This window comes from Psammomys obesus, unplaced genomic scaffold (genome assembly GCF_907164565.1).
Source record: "Psammomys obesus unplaced genomic scaffold, mPsaObe1.curated_primary_1811, whole genome shotgun sequence".
NCBI lineage: Eukaryota > Metazoa > Chordata > Mammalia > Rodentia > Muridae > Psammomys > Psammomys obesus.
Window position 1 is genome coordinate 23,259,411 of NW_026596034.1, and position 14,685 is coordinate 23,274,095.

Sequence of the window (14,685 nt, forward strand, 5' to 3'; positions counted from 1 at the left end):
CCTCGCCGGCCTCGCCCCGCCCCTCCGGAAAGTGGGCGTGACCCTCATGAATAATGAATCGCCGGGGGGAGGGGAGGGGCCCGCCCCCCTCGGGCGGGAAGGGGGAAGCGCCGAGGCTGCCTGACTGGAATCGGGGGAGCTGCAGCGACGGCGGCCGCGGGAGCAGGGCCGGCCATGGCGGTGTGGACACGGGCCACCAAAGCGGGGCTGGTGGAGCTGCTGCTGAGGGAGCGCTGGGTGCGGGTGGTGGCCGAGCTCAGCGGCGAGAGCCTGAGCCTGACGGGCGACGCCGCGGCGGTCGAGCCTGAGCCGCCGGCCGTCGCCTTCAACGGTCTCCCGAACGGCGGCGGCGGCGGCGGCGGCGGCGGCGGCGGCGACTCGCTCCCCGGGAGCCCGAACCGCGGCCTGGGGCCGCCCAGCCCGCCCGCGCCGCCCCGGGGCCCCGCGGGGGAGGCGGGAGCCTCGCCGCCGGTGCGCCGAGTGCGAGTGGTGAAGCAGGAGGCGGGCGGCCTGGGCATCAGCATCAAGGGCGGCCGCGAGAACCGGATGCCGATCCTCATCTCCAAGATCTTCCCGGGGCTGGCGGCCGACCAGAGCCGGGCGCTGCGGCTGGGCGACGCCATCCTGTCGGTGAACGGCACCGACCTGCGCCAGGCCACCCACGACCAGGCCGTGCAGGCGCTGAAGCGAGCGGGCAAGGAGGTGCTGCTGGAGGGTGAGCGGGGCCGGGCGGGAGGCGGCGCGGGGCGGCCTGAGCTCGCTCGCTCGCCCGCGCGCACTTTGTCTCTGCCACCCCGACGCCTGTGCGGGGCGAGCCGCTTCTCTCCGCCTCGGTCACCAGACCTCCTCCTCCGGGGCTCTGGCGTGTGGAAAAACTGACGCGTCCCGCGAGGAGAAAGTTGGGCGGCCACCGAAGTGTCGCTCTGCCGCCCCTCGGCGAGGCTGGGCTGAGATTTGGGGGGGGGGGGGGGGGGGGAGCAGCAGCCGCGTGAGAAGCTCACCCCTCTGGCACGATAAGCTGACACTAAGCACCGACTCCGGGCGAGCGACCGGCTCGGGTTGCGTGGTCTCCTTTTTGCCTGCCGGGAAGCGTTGGTTGGGCGCTTTCTCTAGTCACCTCGGGCTCCCCGGGCGGGCGGGTCTTAGTAAATCCATCCACACCGATGCCAGCAGTTTGCTTGGGCAAACCACCAAAGCACTGGCTAATTTATGGGAATTTAACCCATCATTGGCTCTCAACAATAACCAGAGGAGATCATAGCACTTCGTGGAAGGCAGAGAGCTGATACAGCAAGTTTGTGTGCTTAATGAGCCTTGTTTAACAGTGGAGGCTCACGTGTTTAAGCATTTTACTGCCAACTAGAGTTTCGCCCCTTTTGCAAGGGACTGGTGCCAGCTTCCTACCGCTTGCGGGCTTGCTGCCTCAAGACCAGTAGCGTTTTATAAGAATCTCTAAACCTTCCCATCACACGGTATGTGCGAATAGACCTCTTTACCTTAAACGTAGATGCAATCTGGGTGCTGTGTTTCATACGAATTGATGCAATCGTGCAGGCTGAAGGTGATGGAGTTTTGTAAAATGAAAAGCCGCTGCTTGCTCTAGAAATAATTGCACGACCAGCTTTGTTTCCGCTGTTGAGTCAGTCATTCCAGGAGCATCTACTGCTGCTAGCTGTATAATAGAGAATGCCAAAGGTGCTGTCCCTATTTTGTCTCTATGTGGGGGAGATGATAGAAAATGCAAAACAATTTCTAGGTAGGAAAAACATTTAATACTTGATTCTGTAGTACAAGCTACAGGGTGCTAAGGGATTACAAATTTAAGAAGTATTTGATGCTATGTATCGGGTGAGGTGGTTCACACGCTACACTCAAGAGGCAGACGCAGGCAGATCTGAGTTTAAGAGCCTGGTGTAGGCCTACACAGTGGGACTCTGTCTCAAAAGAAGAAAAAGAAAAAAAAAAGTGTTTGATGGAAATAGGCTTTAGTCCAAGAGGGCTTTCCAAAGAGCAAAATTTTGAGCTAGATCTTCAAGGAAGTGGTGCACGCAAATGTGCAGAGATGAGTCAGGAAGGATTACTGGCAGGAGCACTGAATGGAAGGGTTGGTGAGAAAATCATCAAACCAAGAGGCCAGAATTAAAACCGAGTCAAAATAATTTTTATCTTTTTTTGTTTGTTTGTTGGCCTAAAATTCACAGAGATTGATCTGCTAAGTGCTAGGATTAAAGGCATGTTCCACCATGCTCAATGCTCAGCTTGTATGTGTGTGTGTGTGTGTGTGTGTGTGTGTGTGTATGTATGTATGTGTGTATGTATATGTAAGTGTGTGTTTGTGTGATCATGTACACATTCAGGCCAAGCTGGCCTCAAAGTGGTCATCTCATGAGTGCTGGGATTTACAGGCATGTACCTCCATATCCAGTTTTCACTTAAAAATTTAAAAAATTATTTTATGCATGTGAGTGGTTTTTGCCCACATGTGTAGCTGTGGCCTGCATGCATACAAGGTGGCCTGAGAGGCCACAAGGGAGTGTCAGATCCACTGGGATTCAAGTTACAGGTGACTGTGAGCCACCTGATGTGGGTAATGGGCATCAAACCGAGGTCCTCTGTAAGAGCAGCTGGGGTACTTACCTGCTGAGCTGCTGAACTATCTCTCCAGCCCCAGTCTTCACCTTTTTGTAAATCTGTGATACTTGGAAAAAATTAGTTTATAAAGAAATATCATTGGACTGGGTGGTGGTGGTGCACGCCTGGAATCCCAGCACTTGGGGAGACAGAAGCAGGTGGATTTTCTGAGTTCGAGGCCAGCCTAGTCTACAAAGCAAGTTCCAGGACATTCAGGGCAGAGAAACCTTGTCTCTAAAAAACCAAAAAGAAAAAAAGAAAGAATGAACATGGGTTTGGTGAGATGGCTCAGTGGGTTAGACCTTTACTGCTTTTTCAGGGGAGCCAGTTCAATTTTCAGTATGTATATCAGGTCCACAACCACCTGGAACCCCAATTTCAGTACATCTGATACTTTCTGGCCACCCAAGGGCACCTGCACAGACATGTACACATAATTAAAGTGTTAAAATTTTGTTTTTTTTTAAGTGCTGTAATTGTGAAATTGCAATGCCTCACTTTTATAATGTCGTACTTATGAGTCTTGTTTCTATCCCAATTTTAGGTAGAACCAGACACTGCCCAGAAATTAGTGTTAGTGAAAGGAGTAAAAATACAACAAAATTGGCATAAGTTTGTAAAAATAATTGTTACTTTAAATAAGTAACTTGAGGGCTGGAGAGATGGCTCAGAAGTTAAGAACACTGTCTGCTTTTCCTAGAGGTCCTGAGTTCAATTCCCAGCAACCACATGGTGGTTCACTACCATCTATAAAGAGATCTGGTGTCCTCTTCTGGCATGCAGGTGTACATGCAGACAGAACATTGTATGCATAATAAATAAATCTTAAAAAAAAAAGTAACTTGATGTTGGTCTAGATAAGTATTCGAGTATAAGTTCTTAGAGCCAGAATCTTGACTTTCATTCTGTCTTGTGGTATGCAGTAGTGATGGATAGACAGTTCAACCCTTTATGCCATATTAAAATGCAAAACGGGAGGTTTTTGTTTATCAGTGGTTTGAACCTGGTATTCATAGCTATAAAATGACAACCATCTAGTAAATGCTTCCAGTATTCATTACTCATAGGCCTTGTGTGTTTTTAGAAACAGGATTACAAATGGTGGCATAGTAACATTTACTGGAAGCCTTTTTACCTAACCTGTGGACTTTATTTTCCCATTTTGTGTCAGACAAGCAGTTTTTGTCTATATAGGTGTGGGTAAGTCAGTATGGTGAGTTTGTGGTATTCCATTTCTAAGTCAAAGTATGTAAAAATAAAATTGCTCAAATACAAAATCCCTTAGAAGAGTTATTAATGATGGGGGTTGGAGAGATAGTTCAGTGGTTAAGAGCACTGTGTGTTCTTCCAAAGGACCCAGAGTTCAATTCCCAGCACCCACATGGCAGCTCACAACTGTCTCTAACCCCAATTCCAGGGAATCTGACACCTTCACACTAACACATAAGATAAAATTAAATATATTTTTTAAAAAGTCATTAATGAGGCAGTAAAACTATCTAAAATTGAGAACTATTGTTTTCGTTTTCTTTCTTTTTTTCCCTTAAGCCAGAGTTTCGTGTAGCCATGCTCTCCTCATGTTGTGAGTCTAGTCTTGAATTTTTGGTCCTCTGCTTCTGGGCCATGGTTATAGGCCTAAACTACCAAACTTGGCTCAGTGGGCCATTTGTAAAGGATAAGCATTTAAAGTATGGTGACATGAGCATGTTTAAGTTCAGCACTTGGGAGACAGGCAGGAGGATCTCTTGAGTTCAAAGTCAGCCCAGTGAGTTCAGTATAGACAGAGTTATGCAAAAAACCCTACCTCAAAAATCAACAAAAAACCTACATGGGAGATTAATGCAGGAAAAAGGGTTGTTTCAAAGGCGCCATTGGCTTTCTGATAAAACCCAGCACTTGAGGGATGGAGCCAGGAGGATTGACAGCTGTTTGAGGACAGCATAGGTTACAAAATGGGAGTCAGGGGGAGGATTAGAGACAACATTATTCCTTAAAACATTCATAAGTGATATTGTCCCTCCGTTAGATGTCCGAAAACTTGCCTTGACATAACATACTAATATTCTTTTGGTGGTGTGGGCAGGGAATTTCAAGCATGTTCTTGCCACCCACATGTCCTCAGCAGCCTTAGTGTCTGGTTGCCTGCGGTTAGGTTAGGGGAGAGAGCTAAATCTTGGAAAGGTGAAGGGATTGTTCTTACATTCTTTTGTTAAACATTTACTCAATTTCTCTTTTCTTATCCTCACTGTCCTCATCCCCAAGGAGAAAAGCCTGTTAGTGGTTTTGGTTTGGTTTGTGTTTTGAAGACAGGCTGGCCTGGAATTCCCTGTGTAGCTCCCTGGCTTTGGACTCAGCGGTTCTGCCTGTGCTGCCATGCCCAGCTTCACAATCTCTTAAAGAACAACCAAATTGTTAGGCTATGTTTCTGTGCTTGTTTCTTTTTGTCTTAGCCTCTCTTTATTTTACTTAATGTCTATGTGGGAAACTATCTCTGTAGTCAGATACCAGCACCTTTCTCTCTCATTCTGGGTTTTTGAATCAGGGTCTCTTGTAGCTTAGCCTGGTCTTGAATTTGATATGTAGCTGAGGATGACCTTGAACTCCTCCTGATTCTTCTACTTTGCAAGACATTTCTTATAGAAGCTCGTTCATGCCTGATGTAGCCTCTAAATTATTACCATGATATGGGAAAGTAATTAATTCTAATAGAACAGTCATGAAACTTCTAAGAACATTTTCTAGGAACCATAACCAACTATAATTTAGGTCTTAATTGACAGCTTCAGCTGTTATCTTCCTACCATGTAGCACTTTCTGGGTGAAGGTTACTAGACTTTGCAACAAATGTGTATTTTTTATTATGAATGTGAGGTCTAGCTGGTGGCTAAGTAAACATTCTATAGTGTGGAGCTGACTCAAATGGACTGGTTCAGTGTTCTTGGCTTGATCAACACATTGAGGTAACTAACCAACTAAACAAACAAAAAATAATGCTCCTATCTATGAAGTGGTTTTTGTTTTTTGAGATGGGGTTTCTTTGTGTGGCCCTGTGTCCAGAAACACACTCTGAAGACCAGGCTGGCCTCTAAACTAAGAGATAACCCTGCCTCTGCCTCCTGAGTGCTGGGATTAAAGGCCCTGGCCACTGCCCCTACTCAACCATCAGTTCTAATTTGTTTGCCATTTGTTCTCTATATGGCCCCTTTAAAAGATTTATTTATTTTGAGTGTGTGTTTGCATGCAGTGTGGCATATGTGTGGAGGTTAGAAGGCATCTTGTGAGAATCTGTTCTCTCCTTCCATCATGTAGGTCAGGGATTGGACTTAGGTTGTCAGGGTTGGTGGCAAGCACTGTTACCTGCTGAGCTGTCTCACTGGCCTTTCCCAGGAATTTAAAAAGCTCTCTCAAGAGAGGAACAACCAACCAATGAGATTAAATGAGATGGTTGAGGTTACCTAAAAGCCTAGTGTTGGAAAGGTACTAAAACCTATTCTAGAGCCTTCTCTGTTCTATAGTCCACTTATAAACAGGTTCCTGTGTCTTCTTGTGTTGCAGTGTACTGAGAGGTTTATGTGCAAAGAAAGCTGAAGATGGTTGTTGGCATCAAAGAACGTCATACAGTTGAGGAGAGAGAGCTAGGTGTATTGGCACATGCCTAATCTGAGCAATCAGGAAACTGAGGCCGTGGAATTGCAATATGTAAGGCCTGCCTAGGCCACATAAGCAAGATCCTGTCTTTAAAACATTAAAACAAAAATAAGTAAATTGGGGAAAGAGAAGACTATCAGCTAGAGAATAATTGTTGAAATGTGTAAACTGATCAGATTTCTCTGAAGGGAGTAATCAGCTGGGGGATCGAACAGTTGAATGTGACTTCTAGAGGGAAGGGAATTTGATCCCAGGGTTGAAGATGGAAGCCAATCCAAGTTGAGAGGGTAGTTTGAACAAAAGCCAAATGAGCATGACATACAGTAGGAAATGGAGTGGAGAACTAATTGGGACAGACCCAAGGGAAGAAAGGGAAATCAATTAGGTTTATGCAAGACTCTGAAAGCCAGAGGAATTTGGATCTTTTTCATTCTGTCATTCAGCATTTAACAGGTATCCACAGCAAACAAGATATGTCGTAGGTGCTGGGAATTCCAAACTGGAAGTGACCCCTGCAGTATACCCTTTAGGCTAATAAGGGACAATTATAGCCTATTTTGGTAAATACTTTCATAGAGGTGAGACTGTCGAGGAAACTGGTAAATGCTTAAAGGACACAGTATGGTGATGGTAAGAAGCTGGTGCTGTGTTCATGTGTACGGACACACATTCCTTCACAAAGCATAATCAGGTGGGTGTCATTTTGAGACAAGACCTTGTATATCCAGCTGGGCTCCAATTCTTGATCCTTCTGCCTCAGTCTCCTGACCGGAGTGTTAGCTTCGATTTAACACAAGGGAAGGAGTAGGACATTAGGAGAGAACATAAGAAGGCAGAGGGCAGATCATCAGGGCTGTAAACAGTGCTAAGTGGTTGTCTCTAACATTAAAAAAAAAAGAAGAGAAAAACTGAGCTTTATGAATATTTAATCTACAGATGACATCAATTCGCTCAGTCTCAAGATGGTGGCATTACATACTAAGTACACAAGGTAATTTGCCAAGGGAAGAGAAGGTGCCTCTCGAAGGACCAGGAGGTGGTTGTGGTGACTTTCTTCATTTGCCTGCTGTCATCAGGTTGGGACGTACAGTGCCTGACTTTACAGTTTACTTGACTTTAGTTCAGTAGATTCATCTTACATCTTCTTTGAACTAATCTTCACAACATGAACATATGGCTTAGAGGTTTGCACAGAGGAGCTATAGATTGAAGGTTTTTGTTTGTTTGGTTGGTTTTTTTGAGACAGGGTTTCTTTATGTAGTCCTGGCTGTCCTGGAACTCTCTCTCTCTGTGTAGACCAGGCTGGCCTTGAACTCAGAGATCCACCTGCCTCTACCTTTGGAGCGATGAGATTGAAGCTGCACCACCACACTCAGCTTTAGGTTTTTATTCTTATGTACTGTGTATTTGTATTTTACCTGCATGTACACCTGTGTACCGTGTATGTACAGTGCCCATGGAGGCCAGAAGAGGACATCACGCCTTCTGGAACTGAAGTTACAGACAGTTGTGAGCCATCATGTAGATGCTGGGAACTAAACAGCCAGTTCCCTTAACTGCTGAGCTATCCCCCATCCCTAGATCTCTCTCCTTTTTTTTTTTTTTGGTGGGGGAGAGGGGGTCTACACAGGGTCTCTATAGTGTACTGGAACTCCCTGTGTAGACCAAGCTGGCTAATATAGAGATCCTTCTGCCTCACAAGTACTGGAATTAAAGGTATGAACCACTACACCCAGCTCCAATATTTCCCTCTTAATGTGAGCTCTTAGCCACATGGTGAGGTTATTATATCTGTCAGGAGTCTGTCTGGAAAATGAAAATGCCATGGAGGCCAGATATGCCTACATTATCATCAATAATGAACTTCACCCTAATATATTGCTCTTTGAGTCACTTAGCTGCTGATGCTGGAATGACTTCATCTTTATTTTCTCACTCTTCCTTGATTTCTATATTTTATTTGCTTATTTTATATGATGGGTATTTTGCCTGAATGTGTGCCTATCTGCCACACGTGTGCCTGGTGTCCACAGAAGGTGTTAGATTTCCCTGGGACTGGAGTTATAGATGCTTGTCAGCCACTAAATGGGTCCTGGGAACTGAGCTGGGTCCTCTGAAAGAACAGTCCATGCTCTTCACCACTGAGCCCTATTTCTGTATGTTTTATATACCTTATAACATACAGCAGTAACAGATACTCACTTGGGGCTGAAAAGATGGCTCAGAGGTTAAGAGCCATCTTAACTTGTTGCTCTTCCAAAGGTCTTGTTCATTCCCAGCAACCCCATGGTGGCTCACAACCATCTATAATGAGATCTGGTGTCTTCTTGGCATGCAGGTGTACATGCAAGCAGAACATTGTATACATAATAAATAAATCTTTAAAAAATATATACTCACTCTTGAGATTTTGCTCAAATTGTTACTGATTAGAACTGTACTGTCAAAAAGGATTAGGCCTGGGAAGCTGCACATGGGCTTAAGATGAGGAAGGTCTGTGGAAGGGTGAGGGCAACAGATAGAGTTGAGAAGCTCCAATTCTGAGGCTTTCCCAGAACATAGAGACTGGATGGGATAGTGTGGAACTGCAGTGTTGATATTGGTCAGGATGGCAGAGGAGCATGGAAGTCTCAGCTATCTGGGAGGCTTACAAGGGAGGGTCACAAGTTCAAGGCCTTGCTATAGCTGCAAAAGGAATCTAGGGTTAGCCTTGACCACTGCAAGGCCCTGTTTAAAAAGAAAAAGTGAGCCGCTTGTGTTGGTGCACACTTTTGATCCCAGCACTTGAGAGACAGGCAGTGGGATCTCTTTGAGTTCAAGGCAGCCTGGTCTACAAATCAAGTTCTAGGACTACACAGAGAAACCCTGCCTGCCTGGGGTCAGGGGTAGGAGTGGGAGAGACCAAGCTAGACCAAAAAAGTTCGAAATAGGAGAGAATGAAATGGAGCATAAGCCATGGATTTCTGGCTTGGGAAACTGGACAGTTGTGAAGCCAGAAAGAACAGGGAGCATGCCTCATGTGCTGTAATCCTTGGGATCAAAAGTAGGAAGCTGAGACTTTGGGACCCTGTCTTAAATCACAAAAGAACGCATTAAAGAGGGTGGGGAACCCATAAAATGGACGTGAAAGAACTAGTTTGAGGTAAAGATGAAGAGCTTCATTTCAGGCAAATTGCATTTGAGTTACCTATGATATCCTGGTGGAAAAGTTCAGAAGCCGGTTGGAAGTACAAGTCTGTACTCAAGAGAAATGTCAGAACAGCAATGAATATTTATGAGACCTCAGCGTAGAGGTGATAATTGTGGATAAAGTCATCGAGAGTAATGCAAATGAAAAAGTAGAACCAGGGTGGAATCCAATAGAAACTCTGCTTTTAAAGCCAGGATAGAGGAAGAATCTGGAAGATGGGAGCAGAATTTGCCGAAGACGGCACAGTGGCATTCCGACAGGCAGGCACATTTACAGAGGGGAAAACTGAAATAAAAAGTCCACTGGGCTGATAAAGAATTGTTGGTGTCCCTGAGAGCTGCTTCATCAGGGTACAAGGAACAGAGGGCAGTGAGTGGACCATAATTTTAAGAAGCTCAGCAAATTGAAAGAAACAAAGGTGGTGACAGGATTGAATGGTATATAGTTTCACTTTTGTGGTTGTTTCTTATATTGTAAGTAGGGAAGAGTTGGGGCATATGTTCACAAGAAGGAAAGGACAGCAAAGGGAGGGAGAGGTTGCAGAGATGGAAGGGGTGGTGTAGTTTGTCTGTGAGCCAGGAAGTGACATGATGGGAACAGAATTCTGGGTTGGCAGCAGTGGATGCTGTGCAAAGAGGAAAGACCAGAGGTATGAGAAACTGCAACTGGTGCAGTAAAATAATCCAAACCAGAGGTAACAGCCATGGGTGGGACCGAGGGGGACTCTTGCCAGAGGACATAGCAGAACACACCAGGGACCTTCTGCCTAGATATCCTTCCTGACTGTCCCACAGACTTGACACTTGGGACTATTCTTTCTGCAGCACACTAAGTACAGGTGCTTTGAACCCAGAGATGTTGAGGTAGGGAAATAAAGTCATTATTTCAGAGGAAGAGATGACAGGGTACAGTGACAAGTGGGGGACAGTGAATTTAGCTGTGAGGTCTCCACCTGGGGACAGAAAGAGGAATGGTTACCAGTGCAGAAATGGGATAGTGTAGAGCATATGGCGCTCATGCCAGTCAATTTTGTGAAGCAGGCAGACAGTGTAAGTCTACTGTGTGCATTTGAGGGGGGAAATTAAGAACCCTGCTGCTCTGCCAAAGGACCCAGGGCCCACATGGCAGCTCACACTCACCTGAAATTCTAGATCCAGGTTTCCGATGCCCTCCAGAGAGCACTAGGCATGCATGTATTGAACAGATGTGTGCAGGCAAGATGCCTGTCCATATAAAAGAGTATAAAATAAGTTTTAAATGGAAAGAAAAAGTAAACTTACTAGACTAAGGAGATGAGAACATTGGTTTTATTATTGACAGCATCTCAGCATATGGTCAAAGCTGCCTCTACCTTTCTGTGTAGCCAGACTGGCCTTTTTTGTGTGGTGGTTTTTACTTTCTTTAGAAACAGGGTCTCCTATAGCCCTGGCTGGCTCAAACTCACTGTGTTGCTGAGAATGACCTTTACCTCTGACTCCCTGCTTCCCCTACCTGAGTGCTGGGATTACAGTCGTGTGCTACCATGTCAATTTTTCAGTTTTGTTTGTTTACAGAGACTTTTTCTCCCTTCACCCCAAGCTGTCCTGTCTTTTTGAGAGTACTCCCTTTGCAGCAGCTTCCTCCAGTCTTTTAGTGTGGCGGATACACTGCCAGTTATGCTAAGGAGGCTCTATGTTCTAGTCTCTAAAGAAAAAAGAGAGAGAAAAAAATTTTTATTTTTATTTATTTTGTTTTATTTTTGGGTTTTCAAGACAGGGTTTCTCTGTGTGCAGTCTTGACTGTCCTGGACTTGCTTTGTAGACCAGGCTGATCTGGAACTCACACAGACCCGCCTACCTCTGCCTCCCAAGAACTGAGATTAAAGATGTGCACCACCACCACCATGTGGCTTTCTAAACTTGTTTTTAAATGTACCTGTTTTTGTTTTTTAAAGATTTATTTTGTATACACTGTTCTGTCTACATGTACACCTGCATACCAAAAGAGGGTTATCTCATTATCTCTTTATAGATAGTTGTGAGTCATCATGTGCTTGCTGGGAATTGAACTCAGGACCTCTGGAAGAACAGCCAGTGCTCTTGACCTTTGAGCCATCTCTCTCTCTGTGCCCCCCTTTTTTGTCATTTATTTTTCGAGACAGGGTTTCTCTATGTGTAGCCTTTGCTGTCCTGGACTCACTTTGTAGATCAGACTGGCCTGGAACTCATAACAGATGCTGGGATTATAGTGTGCACCACAGCTAAATTTACATTTATTTACTAGAACATAAATAAATTTTGTTGTTGATTATTTTTTGTGTTGTATCTGTGTGTACATAGGCAGATGTGTGCTGTGGGAGTTACTGGGGGGGGGGGCTCGGAAGCAACTTGTAAGAGTTGGTTCTGTTCTTCTGCAATGCAGGTCTCATATATCAAACTGAGGTTTATCATTTGGCCAGGGCCATTCTGCTAGCCCTGGTTTGGTTTTGTTTTTTTGTTTTTCTTGTTTCATTTTTTATGTTTTAACTTTAACAAAATGGTATTGGTGGAGAGAGGTTTTCTCCTTCTCCCTTTACCAAGGTTCTTTGGGATCCAAACCAGGTCACCAGGCTTGTGAGGCAAGACCTTACCAGTTGAGCCTTGTTTAAAACTTTTTTTTTTTTAAGATTAATTTATTATTTATACAACATTCTGCCTGCACACCAGATCTTACTATAGATGGTTATGAGCCACCATGTGGTTGCTGGGAATTGAACTCAGGACCTTTGGAAGAACAGTGAGTGTTCTTAACCTCTGAGCCATCACTCCAGCCCTGTTTAAAACTTTTTATGTACACTTCATTTTGGTATAAAGTATGTGGTGGAGTGAAAAACTGAAAAACTTCTTTTTTTTTTCAAAGAGTCAACTGGTTGTTTCAACATTACTTGTCAGTCCTTTTGTACTCTAAGTTTGATAATTGATTTTGGCTGTCCTGAGTGCCATATGGAGAAAGACAGATCAAAGCCACATCTGGATTCAGCTAGAATGACTGGTATGCTTAATTAGTGCCATCTGCTATTCTAGGAATGACCTGTCCTTTTATCATTGTTTTGACATGCATCTTTTATTTAACTTTGTCATCATCATTATTATTTTGAAATAGGGTCTCACTATGTAGCCCTGGCTGGACTAGAAATCTCTATAAACCGGGCTGGCCTCAAACTCTAGAGACTGTCCTATCTCTCCCAAGGATTAAAGGTGTGTGTGTACCACTGTGCCCAGCTGAAATGCACCTTTTTAAAAAAATTTATGTGTGTTGGTTTGAGGGTGTCAGGCCACCTGGAACTGGAGTTACAGACAGTTTGCCACATGGGTACTGGGACTTGAACTCGGGTTCTTAGGAAAAGCAAACAGTGCTGAGCCATCTCTCCAGCCCCCTGAAGTGCATCTTTTTATACACCTCTGTATGTGTGGTCTGATACTGGATTTTCTATTCTTTTTCTTCCTTTTTTCTATTTGAGCTTGTTAAGTTTTTTTTTTTTTTGGTGTGTGTGTATATGTAGGTTGGTTGGTTGGGTTTTTTTTAAAAATTTATTTATTTTTATATTAATCACAGGTTATTTACTTTGTATCCCAGCCATAGCCCCCTCCCTCATTCCCTCCCAGACCCACCCTCCCTCCCTCATCTTCTCCCTGCCTCTAAAAGTCCACTAACAGAGGAGGACCTCCTCCCCTTCCATCTGACCCTAGCTTACCAAGTCTCTTCAGGACTGGCTGCAATGTCCTCTTCTGTGGCCTAGCAAGGCTGCTCCTCCCTCGTGAGGGGGGGGTGAGGTGGAAGAGCTCACCATTGAGTTCATGTCAGAAATAGTCCCTGTTCCCCTTATTAGAGAACCCATTTGGACACTGAGCTACCATGGGCTATATCTGAGTAGGGGTTCTAGGTTATATCTAGCCAAGGACCATGTATGGATATACATGGCTGGAGAAACAGTCTCATGAAAGACCCCTGTGCCCTAATATATTTGGTCCTTGTGGTACTCCTATACTCTCCAGGTCTTACTAACTCCCCCTTCTTTCATATGATTCCCTGCACTCTGCCAATGGTTTGTTTATGAGTCTTAATATCTGCTTTGATACACTGCTAGGTAGAGTGTTTGGTTGGTTTTTTATTTTGTTTTGTTTTGTTTTGTTTTTTCTAGACAGGCTTTCTCTGTATAGTCCTGGCTGTCCTGGAACTCACTCTGTAGACCAGGTTGCCCTTGAACTCAGAGATCCACCTGCCTCTGCCTCCCCAGTGCTGGGGTTAAAAGAGTGTGCCATCCAGCTTTTAAAAAAAACAAAAACATTGTACTGTATGTTGTAGTATAACATTTACTATTTGGTGATTAAAGTACATTATAACAACCAAAAAATAGAAAAATAATAAATTTTTATTATTGTTGACAGTGTTCCAAGTAGCCCAGGTTGGCTTTGAACTCAGAGAAGTAGCTAAATCCATTATCTACTTGGAGAAAACAAATAGTTTTATGATAAATGTTCATTCCTATCAACTGATAGTTTGTAATATTCCTTTTCAATAAAAATAGTAGGCCTTAATAAAAGTTTTAAAAAAATAGTAGGCCTTACTCCTCCATCCTTGATCAAATGGCCAATGAATTCTTGGTATGATGATTGACAAGTTGGGTACTTTGCACCAGGTACCTTGCACCTGGAAACACAAACTAAAGGTGAGCTTTCCTCAAAGGGTAATAAAGGTGGTGTTACCAACACTGAATGGATGGTTGCAGCTATAAACAAAAAGCCACTACAATTTACTAGAAACATCAGAAGATATTAGAGATTAAATTAGAAAGTATGGTTTTAGTGTAGAGATTTAGGAGCCTTTTTTGTGTATTTGTTTTTGTTTCTGAAACAGGGTTTTTCTGTGTAGCCTTGGCTGTACTAGAACGTACTCTGTAGACCAGGCAGGCCTTGAACTCAAAAAAGATCTGCCTGCCTCTGCCTGGGATTAAAGGCATGTACTACCATGCCGAGCTGACTCAGGAGTCTTACAGACAGCTCTAAAAGGAAAACAATAAACTTGCTGGAGAACAGCACGTGGAGCTTTGAAAAACTCTTACTACTCTAATGGTATTTTGAACATCATTTTCTAGAAATTCTAGCAACTTTGAAAATATCAGCTGGGTAGTGGTGTATGTGTATAAGTGTGTGTGTGTGTGTGTGTGTGTGTGTGTGTGTGTGTGTGTGTGTGTGTGT

At 44.4% G+C, this 14,685-nt stretch overlaps 1 protein-coding gene across 1 annotated transcript in view; it reads left to right on the plus strand.

The window, feature by feature from the left end:
- The first annotated feature begins 135 nt into the window (after positions 1–135).
- Sntb2 (syntrophin beta 2) overlaps positions 136–14,685 on the plus strand; it is an 84,223-nt gene continuing 69,673 nt past the window's right edge. Inside the window, exon 1 of the mRNA XM_055621001.1 lies at positions 136–715. Within this exon, the coding sequence (XP_055476976.1) occupies positions 175–715 (541 nt within the window). The 5' untranslated portion in view covers positions 136–174. The remainder of the gene's footprint in view (positions 716–14,685) is intronic.